Source organism: Serpula lacrymans (assembly GCF_000218685.1).
Source record: "Serpula lacrymans var. lacrymans S7.9 unplaced genomic scaffold SERLAscaffold_8, whole genome shotgun sequence".
NCBI classification, from domain to species: domain Eukaryota; kingdom Fungi; phylum Basidiomycota; class Agaricomycetes; order Boletales; family Serpulaceae; genus Serpula; species Serpula lacrymans.
In genome coordinates, this window is record NW_006763297.1 from 2,355,436 (window position 1) to 2,374,974 (window position 19,539).

The 19,539-nt window shown below is 45.6% G+C and overlaps 8 protein-coding genes across 8 annotated transcripts; 6 read left to right on the plus strand and 2 right to left on the minus strand.

The window, feature by feature from the left end:
* Positions 1-105: 105 nt before the first annotated feature.
* SERLADRAFT_416304 (uncharacterized protein) lies at positions 106-1,397 on the plus strand (the record flags this gene model as incomplete). Its single annotated transcript, XM_007319795.1, has 3 exons — positions 106-706; positions 764-883; positions 1,005-1,397. The coding sequence occupies 3 exons, from the start codon at positions 599-601 to the stop codon at positions 1,395-1,397; spliced, it is 621 nt and encodes a 206-aa protein (XP_007319857.1).
* Positions 1,398-6,449: 5,052 nt separating this feature from the next.
* On the plus strand, positions 6,450-7,019 carry SERLADRAFT_349564 (uncharacterized protein; the record flags this gene model as incomplete). Its single annotated transcript, XM_007319796.1, has 1 exon — positions 6,450-7,019. A coding segment is annotated over one exon (570 nt), but the record flags the coding sequence as incomplete, so codon positions are not given.
* A 99-nt stretch (positions 7,020-7,118) lies between these two features.
* SERLADRAFT_338116 (uncharacterized protein) lies at positions 7,119-7,577 on the plus strand (the record flags this gene model as incomplete). Its single annotated transcript, XM_007319797.1, has 1 exon — positions 7,119-7,577. A coding segment is annotated over one exon (459 nt), but the record flags the coding sequence as incomplete, so codon positions are not given.
* Positions 7,578-7,652: 75 nt separating this feature from the next.
* Positions 7,653-8,108, plus strand: SERLADRAFT_338881 (uncharacterized protein; the record flags this gene model as incomplete). The annotated part of the gene is made up of 1 exon (XM_007319798.1): positions 7,653-8,108. A coding segment is annotated over one exon (456 nt), but the record flags the coding sequence as incomplete, so codon positions are not given.
* Positions 8,109-11,230: 3,122 nt separating this feature from the next.
* On the plus strand, positions 11,231-14,607 carry SERLADRAFT_439406 (uncharacterized protein; the record flags this gene model as incomplete). Its single annotated transcript, XM_007319799.1, has 5 exons — positions 11,231-11,349; positions 11,416-12,117; positions 13,957-14,377; positions 14,423-14,495; positions 14,549-14,607. 5 exons carry the CDS (start codon positions 11,231-11,233, stop codon positions 14,605-14,607), a joined length of 1,374 nt encoding a protein of 457 aa, XP_007319861.1.
* Positions 14,608-15,022: 415 nt separating this feature from the next.
* On the minus strand, positions 15,023-15,502 carry SERLADRAFT_439407 (uncharacterized protein; the record flags this gene model as incomplete). Its single annotated transcript, XM_007319800.1, has 1 exon — positions 15,023-15,502. The coding sequence occupies one exon, from the start codon at positions 15,500-15,502 to the stop codon at positions 15,023-15,025; it is 480 nt and encodes a 159-aa protein (XP_007319862.1).
* Positions 15,503-17,273: 1,771 nt separating this feature from the next.
* SERLADRAFT_362165 (uncharacterized protein) lies at positions 17,274-18,782 on the plus strand (the record flags this gene model as incomplete). Its single annotated transcript, XM_007319801.1, has 5 exons — positions 17,274-17,530; positions 17,589-17,739; positions 17,825-18,214; positions 18,270-18,572; positions 18,644-18,782. The coding sequence occupies 4 exons, from the start codon at positions 17,322-17,324 to the stop codon at positions 18,399-18,401; spliced, it is 882 nt and encodes a 293-aa protein (XP_007319863.1).
* Positions 18,781-18,951, minus strand: SERLADRAFT_393007 (uncharacterized protein; the record flags this gene model as incomplete). Its single annotated transcript, XM_007319802.1, has 1 exon — positions 18,781-18,951. One exon carries the CDS (start codon positions 18,949-18,951, stop codon positions 18,781-18,783), a length of 171 nt encoding a protein of 56 aa, XP_007319864.1.
* Positions 18,952-19,539: the final 588 nt, after the last annotated feature.

Here is a 19,539-nt window from a genome sequence, read left to right on the forward strand (position 1 = left end):
GAGAGTAGTCATGCGGAGCCTTACCATGAAGAAATGGGATTTACGTGGTGTGCATCGGGTCTTTTTATCTGGGCAGAAACCGCTATACGCTCCTTAGAAAAGGGTGATACACTAACGCGACCGCAGATAATACTCTTTAAAGGATCTTAAGACATAGAGCATAGCGTCAATCATCTTTATCAGCAGATAGCTACCAATGCGTGGGACAGCATCGGAGATCTTGGTAACATGGTGCAGCCATTGTTTGGAGCTATAGAGCCCGTCTAGCTGCATTGGCAGAAAATTGGGGTGCCGAGTTTTCTCGTTGTAGAATACGCAAGTCCTGGAGTAAGGTGTGATGTCCAAGATAAGGCTGATCCATATCTCACCTTGAGGCGTCCATACATACACCCTGAGGCACCATGGTCCGACATTCACTCGACTCATCGCCCTCTCTCGAACTCGCACTCAAAGGAAGAAGATGTCGACTAGTAAAACAGGGTAAGGAAAGAAGGCGGCAGCTGTAGGAGAAAAAAGAGAAAAAAGAGCTTGGCCAGTTGAAGACACCGCCGAGTTTCTGAATCTCATAAAGGCTCACCAGAAGTTAGGTGGCCCAAAGATGTCCTTCAAGAACGATTTCTGGACTATGATAGCCCAAGAAATGGAGACGCATACAATGAAGGGCTCTCGAAAGAGTGCCCGGGCGCGCAAGGATAAATGGAACAAGGTCAGTAAATGAACAAAATCCTAGGAGACATGACTCACATACTCACATTTACAATAGCTCAAGGCCGATTTCAAGAACATTAGTTACCTCAAGTTGGCATCTGGGTTCACTTACAGTGAAAAGAAGGATGTGGATGTAAACAAGGCATCTCAGGTTGTTTGGGACAATGCCGTCCAGGTATCTACCTTCATTTAAACATTCACACACGCTAACCCTCACATATTTGTCTCAGGGAAACCTGAAGAAGGATATTAGCTAGTATAAAAACAGCCAATGGGTGTACCTCAAATTGATGCAGGATGTGATGCCTGAGCATGCAACAGGTGCGCATGCCTTCTGGGCTTCTCAGAGTGTTGTAGGAGGCACAGTCAGCAATGAGGAAAATGACGGCGAGATTGAGGGCGATAGTGACGAGGAAGCTGCCATGAATGTCAATACGACGGGGAAGGACTCACCAGCAACTGTTTGTACTAATGAAGTTACCATAGTTCCTATCCATACTTCCAATCAATCCATTAAATCCATTACAGCCCGCCCTCCTATTAGTTCAGCTTCAAACATATCTGGTGGGAAGAGAAGGTTTATGTTGGTAGAGGGTTTTGCAATGGCAGAGTCAGTAGTAACTGGCACATCCCGTTCAGAATCTGCTCGTCTATCTGGTGCAGCCACTCTCAATGGTCTCAAGGAGTAGATACAACGGAGCAACGACATCCAAGAGTTCCAGGGGATGGAATTCATATCAATCATCAAGCAAATGGCTTCGAATAATATGCCAGCCACTCCTGACAAAACCGGATAAACCCGGTCTCTGCCAAAGCAGCCATTGTTCTGCATGGAGCATAGCCACCACTCCATGGAGTCACCATTGTTCTCCTAGGAGTCATTATACTGTAGCGAGTAGCACCTCCGACTATAAGTAGTAGGGGGTTTAGTATAGGAATACCTCAGTTGTTTCTATAGCTTCTCGGGCAGCAGCTGAGGTATGTTACATTACATTTATTAGAGATCACCTTAAACTAACATCTAATGTAGTTTCACTTAGGTTGACAAATTATGACATTTGTTTATAGTATGAGAAAACATGCATTGGCCAGGGCTTGAACCTGGGACTCCAGCTTTCATGGTCTGGTGCTTTACCAACTAAGCTACCAAGGCGTACTTGGAACGCATACTGATTGGTTGCATGCCCAGAAGGTCCAGAATCACTGTACACGGATGTGGATCCCATTGTGTTGTGATAGCCTCCCTCACCCGTGATAGAGTGATGTCGGATTACATAATAGTAATGGCACTAACATGGATTACATCTCATAACTATACTTAGGTTGACAATAAAGTCGTTTCTATAGCCTCTCGGGCAACGGCTGATTTTCACTTAGTTTTATTAGGTTATGAGCCCTGGTGCGCAAAAGCTACACAGGAAATAATCCTTATTTGAAACGGCAACCTTGGAACCATGACCACAGCACACAATACATCCGCATGTCCAGTTCTCACTGGACCCAACAATTTTCAGATATGGAAACTCTGGATCATCTCAAAGCTACGTCGGGAAAAAGTTCTCTGGGTTGTTACTAGAGAGGAGCTTAAGCCCTCACCAGGAAAACCTACCTCCTCGGAGGATCCTGAGATCACCTGGATACTTAAGGATGAGAAGGCACATGGAATCATCCAGGACCACATTTCTGATGGCCTCTGTTATGATCTCTATTGAACATTTAAGGACTACTCATTTCTTTTTACTCATTGGTCATACCATTGGACCAATGACTCATTTCCTTCACATATACTTCTGTTCCTCTCGTATTCACAGTACCTATTATAGTACTTAGTCCTCAACGGACGGACCTGCCCTAGATAGGACCTAACTCCTATCACCGATTCCTTTCCATTATAAATACCATGTAACAGCAGTAGTATTCTCTAATACAATTCTACGCAGTTTACACTTACAAAGTTAGACTCCTAAGATCAGACTTCTACTCAGAAGAAGACCAACTCCCGTTGGAAGACCTCCACTCAGAACTACGTTCTCGAACTTGTCTTCGGATAAGTCTCTTTATAAACCTCGACGAACCCTCAGACTTTGTTAAGCACTTCATGCGTAACACCCTCCTAATGAGGACTGGAGACCTCACCAGCTTCAAGGAGTTATTTGATAAACTTGTCTCACTCCATCAGATGTCCAATATTGCCTCGGCCTTCTATTTATTCCAGCAACTCACCAAATTGTCCTGGGATGGGATATCACCTATCCAGGACCACATTGCGAAAATCCAGACAATTGATTCACACCTCTCCGGAATGAAACTAGGAGTTGATACCAAACTCATGGCCTTCGCTCTTCTCCAATCTCTCCCATGCACTCCTGAATGGCAAATGTTTCAGTCATTGGTAATCAACACGATTGAAGAAAATAAACTTACCTTTGATGCAGTTGAGATCCGGATCACTGCAGAAGTTGCACAACAGTCAGGGAAGGCCCCTGGAGGTTCCGAAACAGCACTCAAATCTGAGGAGAAGTGGTGTGACTTCCACAAAGCCAAATCACACAACACCTCGGAGTGTGTCGAACACTTCAGTCAGCCGGAAAAGGTCAAAGGAAGAAGGGAAAGGAAAGACACAAGGATAAAGGAAAAGAGAAGGAAAAAGCAAATACAGCGGAGCAATCATCTGGATCTGACTCCAAGGAGGAACAGAGTCACATTGCATTGGAACATGTACATATTTCCAAGCCCCTTGCTAAACACAATCAAGCTTACCTTGTGTTGGAACCCAATAAGACCAAAACAACAATTATTGTTGACTCCGGAGCAACATCCCACATGGTCCCTCACCGCTCCTGGTTTGAGCCAGGAATATACCATGTTCTGCATCCTCCGAGGACAATCAGTTTTGGGGATGAATCCTCTGTAAATGCCATTGGCATTGGAACAGTAATCCTACAAGCAATGGTTGGCAAAAAGAACTACAATATTGCACTGTCAAATGTCTTACTTGTGCCAAACTTCACTTTAGCACTCGTCTCTGTCCACAAATTGTCCAAAACGGGGTTATCAACACTTTTTCCAGCAGGGTCAAATGCTTGTGAAGTTCGGAAAAAGGAGAAACTTATCCTCACTGCCTTACACAAGCGAGGACTTTATCACATCCAAGCAAAACCTGAAATCAACCCGGAGTCAGCTTTTGCAGCAGTAGATGTAAATTTATTGCACAGGAGAATGGGACACATTGGAATGGACCGCTTGCAACGAATGGTTACAAAAGGACAGCTCCAGGACATAGACACCCTTACCGGAACCCCGGAGTTTTGTGAACCTTGTGCTTTAGGAAAGATGAAGAAATTACCTTTCAAGTCCACTGGAGGAAACCAAGCCAAGCGCCCCACACAAATTGTGCACACAGATGTTGGAGGACCAATCAAACCAACTTCCAGGGAGGGTTTTCGGTACTGGATTATTATTGTAGATGATTTCTCCAAATTTTCATGGATATATTTCCTAAAACATAAAAGTGAAGCACTGGAACGATACAAGCAATGGAAAGAAGATGTCCAAACATTCTTCTGGACTCATTTGGGAGAAGAAAACTTCACTCCACTGTACACAGAATTCCTCTGGAGTGATGGGGGAGGAGAATATACTGGCAATGCATTCAAAAATCAACTCCGAGGAGATGGTGTCATCCAAAAAACTACAGCTGCAGATACTCTGGAACAAAAGGGCATTGCAGAACGCATAAATCAGACATTGGCTACATTAGCAACCACTATGCTCCATGATTCTAAGCTCCCAAAGTCATTTTGGGTAGATGCCATGCAAACAGCTGCATATATCACAGCATGCAGCCCAGCATGAGGACTCCATGGAAAGACCCCATATGAAATACTGTTTAAAAGGAGAGTTGATCCAACTTTATTTTGCCCTTTTGGATGCCAAGCATATGCCTTGATTCCGAAAGACAAAAGGCAAGGGAAGTTTTACTCCAAGGGGCGCAAAGCCATAATGATTGGCTACACACATGGAAAGCAAGCCTACAAACTCCTAGACACTGAAAAACGAACTGTGTTTTAATAAAACTAAGTGAAACTCAGCCGCTGCCTGAGAGGCTATAGAAACGACTTTATTATTTACCTAAGTGAAACTACAATGGATGTTAGTTTAAGGTGATCTCTAATAAATGTAATGTAACATACCTCAGCCGCTGCCCGAGAGGCTATAGAAACGACTGAGGTATTCCTATACTAAACCCCCTACTACTTATAGTCGGAGGTGCTACTCGCTACAGTATAATGACTCCTAGGAGTACAATTTGTTAGTTTTGGTGATTCTGCACCTTTGTGCTACCTATATATTTTCATTCCTTTCTCTATCTATTCTTCTATCATTCACTATTGATTGTGTTCTCTATTATTTCGCCTTTGTGGCTGCTTTGTTTACCTTTGTTTACAAAACTTCGGACAGTATTGCAGAGTCCAATGCTTCCTATTCTCTAGTTACTCACATTGGACTCTAGTTCCAGTCCCTGATTGCTCTCAGCAAGTGGCTAGACACTTCCTTCAAGCTTTGTTCTTAATAGGTTATGAGCCCTGTGCTCTAGCCATCTTCCTGACCTCATATCTCACCATCCAAGCGTCCTACTGCTTATCCATCATAACCATTGTCTTCTGGGACTCTTATTATCTCATCCATCACCTCAGATTACTCTGATCTCATCTTGATCTCCAACAACAACTCCTTGTTGCAAGTTACCCCCATTTTGGACACTTTTTTGGTCTTATCTGCACCATATCTCGCCCAATCCTTATCTGATCGTCCTGTAACTTCTACCATCGTCTTCTACGGCCTAAATAACCCTAGGAGACCTGTCAGAGTGGTTGAATTTGAGCTGGATCTTTCTGTGAGCCTTCATCATCATTTGATCACCTTTTGGCACCCTATTCCATATCTCCACATCCTGTGCTCGGATCTTGGCCCTATTTGAGCCATCTACTACCCTACACTATTGCACTTTACACCGTCAATTTGGGGGCAATCCATCCACTCCATCATCCTCTGTGAAGTTTGCATTTTTGGCACTTTCACCCCTATTGGACTCCTATTGCATATCTCCACATCCTGTGCTTCACTTCTTGTGATATTTGGGCCATCTATTACTCTATAAAAATGTTCCCTATACCTCTGATTTGGTGGCAATCCATCCATCTTATCTGTCTCTGCATCAATTTCGACTTTTTGCCCTATTTTTCGCTTTTTGGCATATCTGGTGTGTGCATAAAGCTCCAATCTTCTCTACTCTGTCCATTATCAGATAGAACAAGCCTATAGACTGTGAAGCTCGCCTGCATTGCCTCAGTTTGCTGTTGCCTAGAGCCTCTCTCAGTCTGCGGTGTTTGGGGAGCTTAAGTCACTTTATTGACTCATATACAAGCCCTATTAACCAACACTGTCTCGAGGCAATTTCTCTGTTAATATCAGTGTGGAATTGAAAGGGGAACACAGGCGTAACCCTGTAGCAGCACTAGGAAGCCTTAGCACCCTCCTGGATCGCTTTTGGACGCTTTTTGGACGCTATTTGGACCTATCCTTGCGCTTTCTGACCCTCTCCATATCCTCTCTCTACCGCCTCACCATCTTATCTGCTCGCCTCCTACTGTTGCCCATTGTCTTTGCCACTATTCCATCGCCTATAGCCATCTCCTACATCATTTATCATTGCTCTATTGTCTTATACAACACCCATCATGTCTGACTCTGATCCCAAGTTCCATCCCTTGTCTGGCACTAACTACCCCCAGTGGAGTGGTGAAATGCAAGCTTGGTTGATGACCAAGGGACTGTGGAGGCTCGTCTCTGGCGCTGAAAAGTGTCCTGGGACTGACGCTGAAGCAATAGAGAAATGGGAGTTGAGAGCTGAAAAGGCTGCTGGTGCATTATATCTCAATGTCACCAAAGAGCAGCGCATCCATCTTGATGGCATCATTGATGATCCTGTCAAGATCTGGGAGAAACTGGCAATTGTGCACGTCTCTAAGAAGCCTGGGACGAGATTTAATGCCTATGACGACGCCTTCTTCTCTATCAGAAAGAAGGAGGACGAGTCCCTGCAGTCTCTCATGACCAGAATTGACGAAGGCATGCATCAGATTCAAAATCTTCATCCTACTGGCTTCTCATTGTCTGAATTGGACAATGAATTGACATGCATGGCCATGATTAGGGCGCTTCCTGATCAATATGCCCACTTCACTTCATCTCTACTACTTCTGGGCACCTTGGACAAGACCCAGCTCAGGGATGCTTTCCTTGCTGAAGAGGTCAATCGCCGTCGTTGTGCTGAAGTCGATTCTGCCTTGCATTCTTCGTCTACCACTGCCAATAGCACCTGCACCCATCCTAACTGCCATCATTGCAACCAATCCACCACCTCTACTCGCGTTCAGTGTGATTTCTGTGGTTTACTTGGTCATACCCAAGACAAATGCCACAGATACATTGCTAGTCGCCAACAGGCAGTGGAGGGTGCTAAGAATCGCTACAAGCGTGGCAATAAGGCTCAGGCAGGCTCCAGCAACTCTCAGAATACCTCTCAGCAGCCCAAATCTTCGCCCAACAATGCCAATTCATCTACTGTGGTCACTGAATCAGCTGGGAATGCAAGTCTTCGTTCCATTCATCCCTCTGATCCTCATTGCCCTCTCCAACTTGATGCTGACATTGATTGGAATGCAGACACAGGCGCCACTTCTCATATGACACCTCATCGTCATTGGATGCACCACTATACCCCATATCGTGTGCCAATCAAGCTGGCTGATCACACTGTTGTCTATTCAGCTGGTGTTGGTACTGTGGTGTTTAATCCTGTGATGAATGGCAAAGTGGCTAGGGCTGTGGAATTCTCTAGAGTGCTCCATGTACCAGATCTTCGAAATAATCTCCTCTCAGTCTTGTATTTAACTCGTCAAAGTGGTTTCAATGTCACTATTTCGTCTCATTCCATATCCTTTATGCGTGACAACACTCTCTTGTTCACTGCAACTATCAATGACAACAATGCAGCATTCCTTGATGGATCTACTGCTGCTTGTGTTGAATTGGGACATTTTACTGCGACTATACCACTTGATTTGATGCTCTGGCATCGCAGATTGGCTCACCACCATCATGCTAATGTCAAGAGACTGATACAGAGAGATCTGGTCAATGGGCTTACACTGGAATCCAAGGCTGCTCCTGATCCTGTCTGTGAACCGTGCTTGTCTGGCAAGATGCATGCCAATCCATTCCCCTCATCTGATACTCGCTCTGCTCATCCTTTGGACCTCATCCATTCTGATGTACACCAAGTCTCTTCCCCCACATTCTCTGGTTATCGCTACTGGGTCACCTTCATTGACGATCACAGTCGATTCCGTGTTGTTGTGCCTCTCAAGGCCAAGTCAGATGTCTTTGATGCTTTCAAGAGATTCAAGGCTTATGCTGAGACTCAATTGGAGCGTAAAATCAAGGCTCTGCACGATGACAAAGGGGGAGAGTACATGTCCAAGGAATTTGAGCAATTCACAGATGACCATGGGATTGTCAGACAGCATACCACCAGGAATCGTCCTCAGCAGAATGGTGTGGCAGAGCGAGCAAACAGACTTCTGACTGAGCGTATCACTGCCATGTTATCAGAGTCTGCATTGCCTAACAGCTTCTGGGGTGAATGTCTGTCCGCTTTGGTGCATGTCTGGAACAGGTGTCCCACTGATGCAATGGCCCATGCCACTTCATTTGAGTTGTGGTATGGACGCAAGCCTGACATGTCTCACCTTCGCGTTTGAGGCTGCACTGCCTATGTGCATGTGCAAAAGGACAAAAGAGGCGTCTTTGGCTCTCATATGGAGAAATGTGTGTTCATTGGTTACCCTGAGGGATACAAGGGATGGAAATTCTACAATCCTACCACCAAGCACACTGTTATCTCTGAGAGAGCTGATTTTGATGAGCGCTACTTCCCTGGCTTGAAGAGGTCTTCTGACAATGTCCCACCTCCACCTCCCACTCCACCTTCGCTATCCATGCCATTGGGCCTGATTGAGGATGTCCCTGCACCAGGTCCAGGGGGAGATATGGGCCCACCAGCTGCGCTTCAGCAGCCTCAACCATTGCCTGACAATGGGCCTCATTTGGACCTTGATGCAAAACCACCTGTGAATCAACCTCCTGAGCTTCCAAATCACCCTCCTCATCGCTCACCTTCTCCTGACTTGCCTATTGTACTGAGACGCCCTGTAAGGGCTAGGAGACCACCTAGACCATGGTGGCTTCAACACAGACAACCTACTCCTGCCATTGAGAGTGATGACAGTGATTCTGAGGCAGTTGATGATGAAGTGGCACACTTTGGAGACTCTGCTGAGCCTAGGTCGTTTGCAGATGCAATGAAGCGTCCTGATGCAGATAAATGGAGAGAGGCAGCCATGGAAGAGCTTCAAGCTCATGAGCGCAATGGTACTTGGTCACTAGTGGAACTACCTCCTGGAGTCAAGGCTATTGGTGGCAAGTGGGTCTTCAAGATCAAGCGCAACTCAGATGGCACTGTTGAGCGCTACAAGGCCAGATATGTGGCCAAAGGTTATAACCAGCGCCCTGGCTTTGATTTCCTCGAAATATTTGCACCTACTGTCCGCATATCATCCATCAGAGTTGTCCTTGCCATTGCAGCCATCCACAACCTCCATTTGCGCTCCATTGACATTTCCCATGCATTCCTGAATGGAGTCATGGATGTCAAGGTCTACATGCATCAGCCAGAGGGATTCCATCAGGGTCCTCGCAATCTTGTTTGCCAGTTGGACAAGGCCATCTATGGGACAAAGCAGGGAGGCAGAATGTGGAACCAGAAGATGCACACTGTGCTTGAAAAACTCGGATTTAAGCGTACTTATTCAGACTCTGCCATCTATGTCTTTAACAGAGCTGATGTGCGCATTGTCCTGCCTGTCTTTGTTGATGACATGACACTGGCATCCACTTCTACTTCTGCACTTGACCAAGCTGTCAAGGACCTCTCCCTGCACTTTAAGCTTTGTGATCTTGGCCCTACTTCTTACCTACTTGGCATTTCCATCACTAGAGACCTAAGTAATCGCACCATCTCCCTCTCCCAACATCAGTACACTCTGGACATTCTGGAGTGCTTTGGCATGAAGGACTGTAAGCCTGTGTCCACTCCCATGGATCCTGGTTTGCGCCTCACCAAGGACATGTCTCCCAAAACATCCAGTGATGCTGCTTTGATGAAGGACATTCCCTACCTTGCTGCTGTTGGTGCTCTGATGTATCTGGCCACTACCACTCGTCCTGACATTGCCTACACTGTTGGAGTCCTTGCCAGATATAACTCTAATCCTGGTCTTACTCACTGGAGCGTTGTCAAGCACTTGTTCCGCTACTTGCAAGGCACCCTTGATCATTCCCTTGTCCTTGGTCCTGATCCCAATTCCACTGAACTCTTCACCACTTTCTCTGATGCTGATCATGGTGGTGACAAGGACTCTGGTCGTTCTACTGGTGCCTATATTGTCAAGATGGGATCTGGGTGCTATCTCCTGGAGCTCCAAGCTTCAGAACATTGTTGCTCTGTCCACCACTGAAGCAGAATACATTGCTGCTGTTGAGGCTGGCAAAGAGATTTGCTGGATGCGAAATTTGTTGAAGGAAATGGGCTATCCTATCACCTCTCCTTCCACCCTTCATATTGACAACCAATCTGCCATCTCTGTATCCAAGAACCCTGAGCACCATGGTCGGATGAAACACCTTGATCTGCGATGGCATTGGTTGAGAGATGTTGTTGACTCTGGGCAGATTGCTCCTACCTTTGTTCCCACTGCTGAAATGCCTGCAGACTTGTTGACCAAGGCTCTTGCCAAGCCTAAAGTGGAAGGGTTCAGGAAGATGATGGGACTTATTAGATCAGGGGGGAGCTGATGCTTGGGAGGTGCAGCATCAGGGGGGAGTGTTAGTTTTGGTGATTCTGCACCTTTGTGCTACCTATATATTTTCATTCCTTTCTCTATCTATTCTTCTATCATTCACTATTGATTGTGTTCTCTATTATTTCGCCTTTGTGGCTGCTTTGTTTACCTTTGTTTACAAAACTTCGGACAGTACTGCAGAGTCCAATGCTTCCTATTCTCTAGTTACTCACATTGGACTCTAGGTACTGTATACCTGTCATACTCTCTAATAATATAGTTACTCACATTGGACTCTAGTTCCAGTCCCTGATTGCTCTCAGCAAGTGGCTAGACACTTCCTTCAAGCTTTGTTCTTAATAGGTAGTACCCACGGTCAATATTAGCCGTGTGAAACCCTACAAAGGGCCGCTGCCAGGACATCAGAAAATGGATGGACTGATGACTTTCTGTGCACCAAATGGTTTTGAAAAACCTTTATTCCTCAGACTCGCGCTCTAAACAAGACAGGCAAACCTATCCTCCTTATCTACAATGGCCACGGTTCTCATTTGACCATGGATATGATTATGCTTGCTGTAGAGAATAATATCCAACTTCTTTGTATCCCCCCACATACTACTCACCGCCTACAGCCTCTCGATGTTGGCGTTTTCGGCCCCCTGCAAAAGGCCTGGTACCGATGATGCAAAAAATATGTAGCAAAATTTAACTCATCTATTCTTCGGTGGCATGTTGTCAGGGAATATTGGGAGGCACGTAAAAGTGCATTCACCACTAACACTGTTCTTCAGGCATGGCACAAGAGTGGCCTCTGCCCATTCAACCCCAACATCTTCTCAGCCGTCAACTATGCACCAAGTGTCTCAACCTCAACCATCAAACATGCCCCTGCATTTTACCCGGACACATTTTCAGAGGGTTGGGTAGACGGCCCATCATCAGATGACCCAGATTTTATCCCCGATGATGAAGAGCAATTGTGTGAGCCAACAATTGTTGGCCACACCGACTGTCATGAGCACGACTCAGACAGCAGCTCTGAGGGGATGGGGAATGTTGATGATGGGTCAGAAACCAGCTCAGGCGAACCAGATGACGACGGCAATGGCAGCAGCAACAACAGCAACAGCAACAACAGCAACAGCACGGAGCTGTCTTCTAGTGGCATAAGGGCCTGGCTTCAAGTAAGCCAGGATGCTTTACCCCTAGAAGACATATCACATTGCACCCGCTTGTCCCAATCCCAATCCAGCAGGAACACGGCCCAGTCTCCCTCTCCTGCGAACTCGCGGTCTGCCACCCCTGCCGCCATGTCAATACCGCTGCAGCCAACATTGCTGCTGATGCTGATGTCAAAGAAGTTGCTTATTGAAAAGATTCATAAGCTGTCCATGCAGCTCAGAGAGGCATGGTGGGAATGGGATATGATGCAAAGGCCACGGTGCCTTTATGATGCGCAATGTCATGCACCAAAGTTGATTGGTAGCATGGATAGGTGTCAATAACGAAGTGAATATTCAAAAAGACTCGCCTTTGCGCCACACAGGCACAGTGCCACGTGGAATAGTAATTAATATTGCCTTTTTCGAACTTGTGGCTGATCAGCACCACCTCTGTTAGGCAATCCAGTCATGCTCACCTTTGCTTTTCCATTCGGTACTTTCCGCATTTCGGCATTTCGGCAAATTTTTGCGTCGCCACTGGCTACACATTGCATTGCGCCCTCGCTTTTGTCGTTTCCTTCACTTCCCTTCCTTTGCCTAGCCCCACCATGGGTCCCTTACTCTCGTTTTTATTCTCACCCGACGGTCGTTTCTGGATCCCCATTTTAGTTCACTTCCTCGTCACCTCCAGCCTCCTCCTCCTCATCTTATTTGCTCCCCCACCATTTCTGATGTCACCACTTCCTATCCGCTTCTGTTGCCAATCCGTCGACTACCACGTGCCACTGCTGATATCAGCAAAGCCCCGGTGGCCGGTTCAAATAGAGCAACAGGTCCACCTTTATGACATCAATCTACCATCATATACTATCAAAACATTGGTCGCTCGTCTTGCCTGGTTGGAGCGTGGGTGGGTAGTTTTTGAGCTGGAGAAGGTTCATCCCCTTGCGTCGCCCATGTTCATTGCTGTCCCATTCACTTGGGTACACTTATCTTTTGTCCATTGTCTTTGCTACAGCTACACCTACCACACGCTGCCTGGGACTCACTTGTTCCAGATTGGAACTACTCCTCTCCCTCCCTCGTTTGACCAGGTGGTCCAATACAAACAGTTCATTGGTAAGGCCGTGGAACCATCAGATTTGGACTAGGTGGTGGACCGGTGGCTCCAGTTTCTTTTTTTTCAGCAGAACATTCATTTACAGTGCGAATATTTTTGATTTTTGAATCATTTTTATGGACACATATTTTTTAGAATGCCTGACTGATAATAAAGGAACTGTGTTGATACTGATAGTGTTTTGCCTTGCCCTTTTTACTGCATCTTCCCATGACATCATGATTTTCCTGCTCTCTTTCTGCTATTGGACTTTACTTTATGGCTGTACAAACCTGTGACATTACTCACAGCATTCATTGTTCTATCTCTTTCTTTTCCTTTTTTTGACAATCTTATCCTGTACTACCTACGCAGGATTTGTCAGCGTACATTCCTTCCTTTATGTTCTTTCTCATTCTTTTTGCACAGCTATACTGTGCATAGCCTACTTTTCTTTCACTATATAAACCCCTGTATTTTACCTTGTAAGAAAAAACAAGAACTCGAATCCAGACTTCTTCTCTAATCTCAAGTTCACTACTCACTACTACTTGTGATCCAGTGTGGTCACAACACTTCCCACTGCTACCACTGTTAACTGCTGTCATCGTCACTCGTCACTTTTCGGAAGTGATTGTTATCCCTTTCAATTAGAGTCCTTCTGAGCACTACAGTTTGTGCGTCAGGAGCCTGCTATCACTGGGAACTTTGTCACCTTGTCACATTGTCATTCTCAAACCTACCTTGTGCTACAATTAGCAAGGTAGTGCTTGTCTATACTCGCCACAAAGCCCCTATCTTTCTATATTCCAACTATCCCTCCTCCTCAAAACCCACACCCATACATCTCTGGGTTTTACTTTGAAGGATTGTTATATGTACCACCTCACGAACAACCAGACCACTCCACTGTTCTAGGAGGCAAAGCCCATAAACAAGTTCCGTGGAATCTGGGAGGATTGTGTGTTAGTTTGTTTTGTGTGTGTTTTTTTCTAACAACAGTTCTCATCATCGACAGCAAACTGGCCCACTTGAAGGATAAGCTAAGTAGGATGAAGGGAAAGGGGAAAAAGAGAAAGGGGTTACACGTTCATGCCAAGCTTCTGACTAGTGCTGAGTTGCATGAGAGGCATATGGCAGAAGAAGAAGAACGGCGAGAAAAGGCGAGGAAAGAAGAAGAGGCCAAGGCCCTAAAAGCAGCAAAGACGGCTGAGCACCAGGCCCAGATGGCCAGGCTGAATGGTACCAAGGTCTTTACAGGAGCACTGGGCAGCAAGGCAAAGCCGGACCTCCAGCTCATTGCAGCAGCACTCAGCCTGAGTGTCAATGGCAAAAAGCAGGAGGTCCTTGATCAGATCAAGGACCACTTTGAAGCCCACCCAGACCTGAAAAGGAATGCCCGCTTTGCAGGTTTATTTGGAACTCATGCTCAAAGACAGGTACTTTTATTGACTTATTTACCAGCTCTTTCTAATATATTCTAGGCTGCTGCCCCTCCTTCAGCCCCCACAACATCATTTTCACTCCCATCTGGAAGCGGCATATCCATGCTTGTTGGTTCGTCACTTGAGGTTCCCCCCAGGTCCTTACCAATGCCATATCTACCCCAGTTGTATCTATCACAGCCCCACATGGGTTATCCCCCTCCGTTCTTGCCTGGTACTCATAATACTTTGACATTTTCTCCATCATCAAGTTCGGGTATTTCTCAACATTCCCAAAATATGCCTTATTTTGTAGTTAGACTTTGAATAATTAGCATGAGAATTAAACCAAGATAAAGAAAAGACTTATGATATTAGGGGGTGAACTTTGTAAGACTCTGCGTCAATAATTGTGCCTGCAAAAATAAAACCCAGTAGTATGTTGCCATCAATGGCAGAGACACACTCTATAACCGTAACTAATTCTAAGTTACCCCCGTGAATCCGATAACTTTGGCGGTTGTAGCAAGAGAAGAAAAAAAGGTGGCCATTGGATTTTCAACCACCTCCAAGCTGTATCCCTTTCTCGTCCATGTTGTATACATTCTCCCAAGGTATATTGTGCTCCTCAATCACCGCCTCAAGCTGCCTGAAAAAATCCTAAACAACAGGAAAGTTCAATGCTTGAGCCCGCATAGGATCAAGCGTTGATGACCATCTTGCTGCGATTTGGGCCTCATTCCTCTTGAGGAAGCATCGGATCCATTTTTCAGATGGATACTTGCTGCACAAGTTGTAGATGTAGGGGGCAACAGTTTGTTTGCAGAGAGGGTGCCCTGTATTACCTAGAAATTCAATATACTCCAATAATACCCCTTCCTGCGCCTGACTCAAATGTTGCTGCTGAATATGAGCCTCACGACTAGGCAAAGCTTTCCCATTATACCTCCTGAGTGCCGTATAGTAGTGTCTCAAGATCTCTAAGTCACGACATGCTGCCTTGAGGTTTTTCACTGCACCGGTACTGGTAGCTTTGCATGTGGCTTGTATTTGTTCCTCGAGGTCCACTACATCACTGGCGGGGGGCTGTTGAGATGTCAAAGCATGATGGCGATGTCTTCTAGTCCATATGGGAGGCATGGGATATGAGGATCAGTTGAAGATCAGGGAAAGCAGTCTGTTGATCAGTTGATAGTAAGTCCAAAATGCTTCATCACGAGTCAGTGATTGATGTTTGCAGGACGTACCGTATTGAAGCTGGCGGGCTTTGACTCACTATCTCAGTGCGTGATTTCCTGTTCTGGTCGTCTAATCATGCCTCCATCACTGTTCTCATTTCTCCAGACGCCTCGAGGCCATTGACATTTTCTAAGACAAAGCCACAATATTCGCAACACAGGATCTGGCCAGATCTATTCATCTTTCCCTCAAAATTCGCACTTTTGGAGGTGGAAGCCTTAGTGTCAGGTCTGCCATTGTCGCCACAGGTGAGCTATCTGTAAAATTCTTTCACCATCATATTCATTACACTCTATTCTACCTTTGACAAATTTCTAGATACCTGTACATCAATAGTTGAACCTGTGGAGGCCCAAGAGCATATCTACTACCGGTTGCATCCGGTGTCCAGCCATAGTATCAATCTGAATTCAGCTGTCAGTGTTTGGCCTGCTGACACGACTGGCTTGCAGGCTTCAAACGGAGCTTCAATTATGGTCATCTGAAATCTGATTGGATGCCGATTGTGACCCTTCGTGGCCACTGTTCTCAGCTCCATCACGATTCCAAGGCCTACCTGGCTTCCATCACACCTGCATTCTACAGCATAATTTTGCTATCAAGAGGTACTAAAGACCCTTACTAATCCACCTGTGAAAATTCGACAGTTTCATTTTTATCCCCTGGTAAGCTATTTCATCTTTGCTCAAAAATCATCAACAACTGTTCAAGCATAGTATCACCTTTTTCCGGGTCTACAGCGGCTGAACTGCATAGCTATTTCTAGATCCTTGTTCATCGGTTCTTCACTTTTAGAGCTATTTCGCTCACTGGCACTACCTATATGTATCCTTACATCACAGTACCAAGATGGGTGTATCAATCATAGATTGGAGGTGAGCTTGCTGCTGATTGATTTCCTAATAATAATTATGGTACGATCCAGTGGTAAAGGCCCAAGGAACTGCGAGCCAAGGAGACGGAAAGTTTGTTCTCGCGATATTCGTCAACCAACTCCGCGAATATCAGCGATATACTCAATGCAGGAGATGATACTAATGTCACAACGATCACTGTTGGGCTGCGTATTCGCAGCGGACTACTTACGTATAAAGTCCGTGTGACTCGAATCATCATCGACACTGAATTTGTGCTATGAGTCAAAAGGCTGCGCTACCGCAGAGTTGCGTGGCGTAGCAAGACTGTGCTTCGAGTATACGCGTCTATTCGAGTTGATATGACTCGAGATGACTAATACGTGGATATAACTTAAAGGTGTAACTATTTCAGACATGGAACTAAATATTTAGGACACTGCCTCATATCCCTATCGTCTACATGGACCATACTCCACCCACATATACTCCTTCAACGCCATCTCCGTCTTACTCCACTATTTTGCTCCCTGGCGAGCGAACCGTTGAGCAGACACAGAGACATACATCAACCTGTCATATAGGATCTTTTCGAAGAATAACGGATAATATTACCTTGGTTCTGAAGGATCAACGTCCAGGGAGCATTGTTCCCGCGTACGGTCGAAACGGCCTCATACGAGGACATATCTCTCTCCAACATGCGGACAATGTTACTGCCGTACAGTTGAAGGTAGAAATCCCTGCGTCATACTTTGTCCCCCACATGCCAAGTACTGACTTGATTATCTTAGCTCGAAGGCGTGCTCACAATAGATGTGTCTGGATACTCAAGTAAAACAACGCTTATCGCCAACTCATTCACCATGTGGCAGTCCGATGCTAGCTCTTCTGCATGTCCACTCACAATTCCTTTCGCTCTAATATTTCCGACAACTTACCAGGACGGTGGCCAGGAATATTCTCTCCCTCCAACTTTCGAAAGTGTAGACAGCCCCGCATCATGTTCATATACTCTCACTGTTTCTCTCTCAAAACCTCGGCAACTTCTCTCATTCTTGACGCAAAATGAAACGTAAGCATATTTCTCCTCTAGGTATCTTAGACGTTTACTTATTCCTTTTTTTCATCAGATTATCTATTCCTCTACAATATTACCCGCGCTCCCGTCCTCATTCACCCATGTTACCAAATGGGTTATCCTTCATGTCCACCGTAAAATCGTCGCCGGAAGAGTGGCATCAAGTTATGTGCACAATGAACTCGGTACCAAGTTCTGGTATTGTACCGATACAGTGTTTGGTGACTACCTATCAATTTTCGTTATTCTTCCACCTCGCCAACTGAGCTTTACGTTCCATTTCTTTAGCTTTTCATCCCATCTGTGCAAGTCTTCGCGCTAACAGATACGATACCTTTCCACCTACAACTCCGTGCGCCAATGTCCTCATTATCTGCATTTATTTCCCATGTGTCTTCTCCGACGGGGTCCAACTCGAGTTCAGGAATAAGTGGTGCTACCGTTCGAGTTTACCTTTCTCGCCAGATGACAGTTAAAGTCGGCGATCAGAAAAATATTCGCAAACGAGTCCTAGGTGAAGGAACGTTACGGGCCTTGTCGTCTTCTAGTGAAGTCAAACCTCTATTTCGACATTCTTCTTCGAAGGACGGCTTGGACACGCTAGACTGGGAAGGTGAAGTGCAATGTAGCAGGGAAATTACCACTCCTGCATTCTGTACTCCCCAGTTTGCTGTAAAGGTGTGTTTCCACTTTTATTTCTGCGAGGATGCCGAACCTTGACGCAGCTTAAAAGTCAATTTTCTCATCTCAGGACTCTATCGTATTGTTAATTACACCCCCACAACCTCTCACGTCACCTCTACTCCGATTACACCACGAACATTCCATTCGCCTTGTCACAGATCCTTGGTCTGACCGGGGCTGAAAATCCATGTTACGCAGATACAAGTGATGGCGATAGACTGCGAGCAGGCATCTGTCTTGTTTCTCTCATTTTTTTTTTGCATCCTTATAAAATCGCGAGGCCCAAATCCAGTTCCTCCCTGTCTTGAAGTTTGTAGCCCAACACTCATGCCTAGATATTATATCTCATATCGTGAGTTCCCCTGCAAATGACTTGCACAGGCTTGCTTACTGAAAACTACTTTCGAATATCGCTATTTCTAGTCCAGCTTCCCATATCAGTTTTCAAGCATCATATAATACTGTATCAAATAATCAATTTTTGTCAACGCTTTGCCCTTCATTGTAATGGTTAACATTATACGGATGACTTGATTGGAATACACCATCATCACAGTGTGTCAAAACGGGACTTTCTCCAGGTTGCAACTTTCCAAGATGCAAAACTTCAAGCTGCAAAACTTCAAAATAGGGTTGCCGTCTGGAAAATGTGAGGTGCTGGAACAACAGTTGTCATCATGGTCATGGAACGTTTTGCTGTATGACCGAGCAGTATCTTGATACAGGCCCATCCGAAAGCAAAGAGAGATGAATGAACTGAGGTACGATGTCGTACACGTTGTACTAGGTGACATTCTCAACTTGTGCTTTATTCCATAAAAGGATGTGCGCAGGGGATTCCATACCATTAGGGCGAAGAAACCGGGGATGAGACAGGAGAGGATCCTGTCGCCGGCAAGCTAGGGCCTTGACGGTTTTCAAGCTATATTTAATGGCGCAGGTGAATGGTTTTTGCTCTCTCTTCGGTCTAAAGCTGTCCATCTCGCCTTACAAATCACTTTCCCAGGTTAATACTGCTCAGATATAAGCAGGGCACAAGCGTCTTCTCAATTGTCAAATCTATTCTATCCTCGGAAATAACAAGTCACATGCGTCAGCCTGTGAATTATACCGCAAGGCGCCGTTGTCAACATGATCTAGAAATTTGTCTATGTGTGCTCAACGTCGGCCTGTTATCCAATTTTCTAGCTCACAGCAGAAGCGCTTCAGCACTGCAAGCAGTGCACTGTGTAATACAGTTCACCTCGGCCGATCACTTAGGAAACCTATGCACAGTACCTCAGCCTCGTGTTCTTGATGAAATCTACTCTTTGATAGAT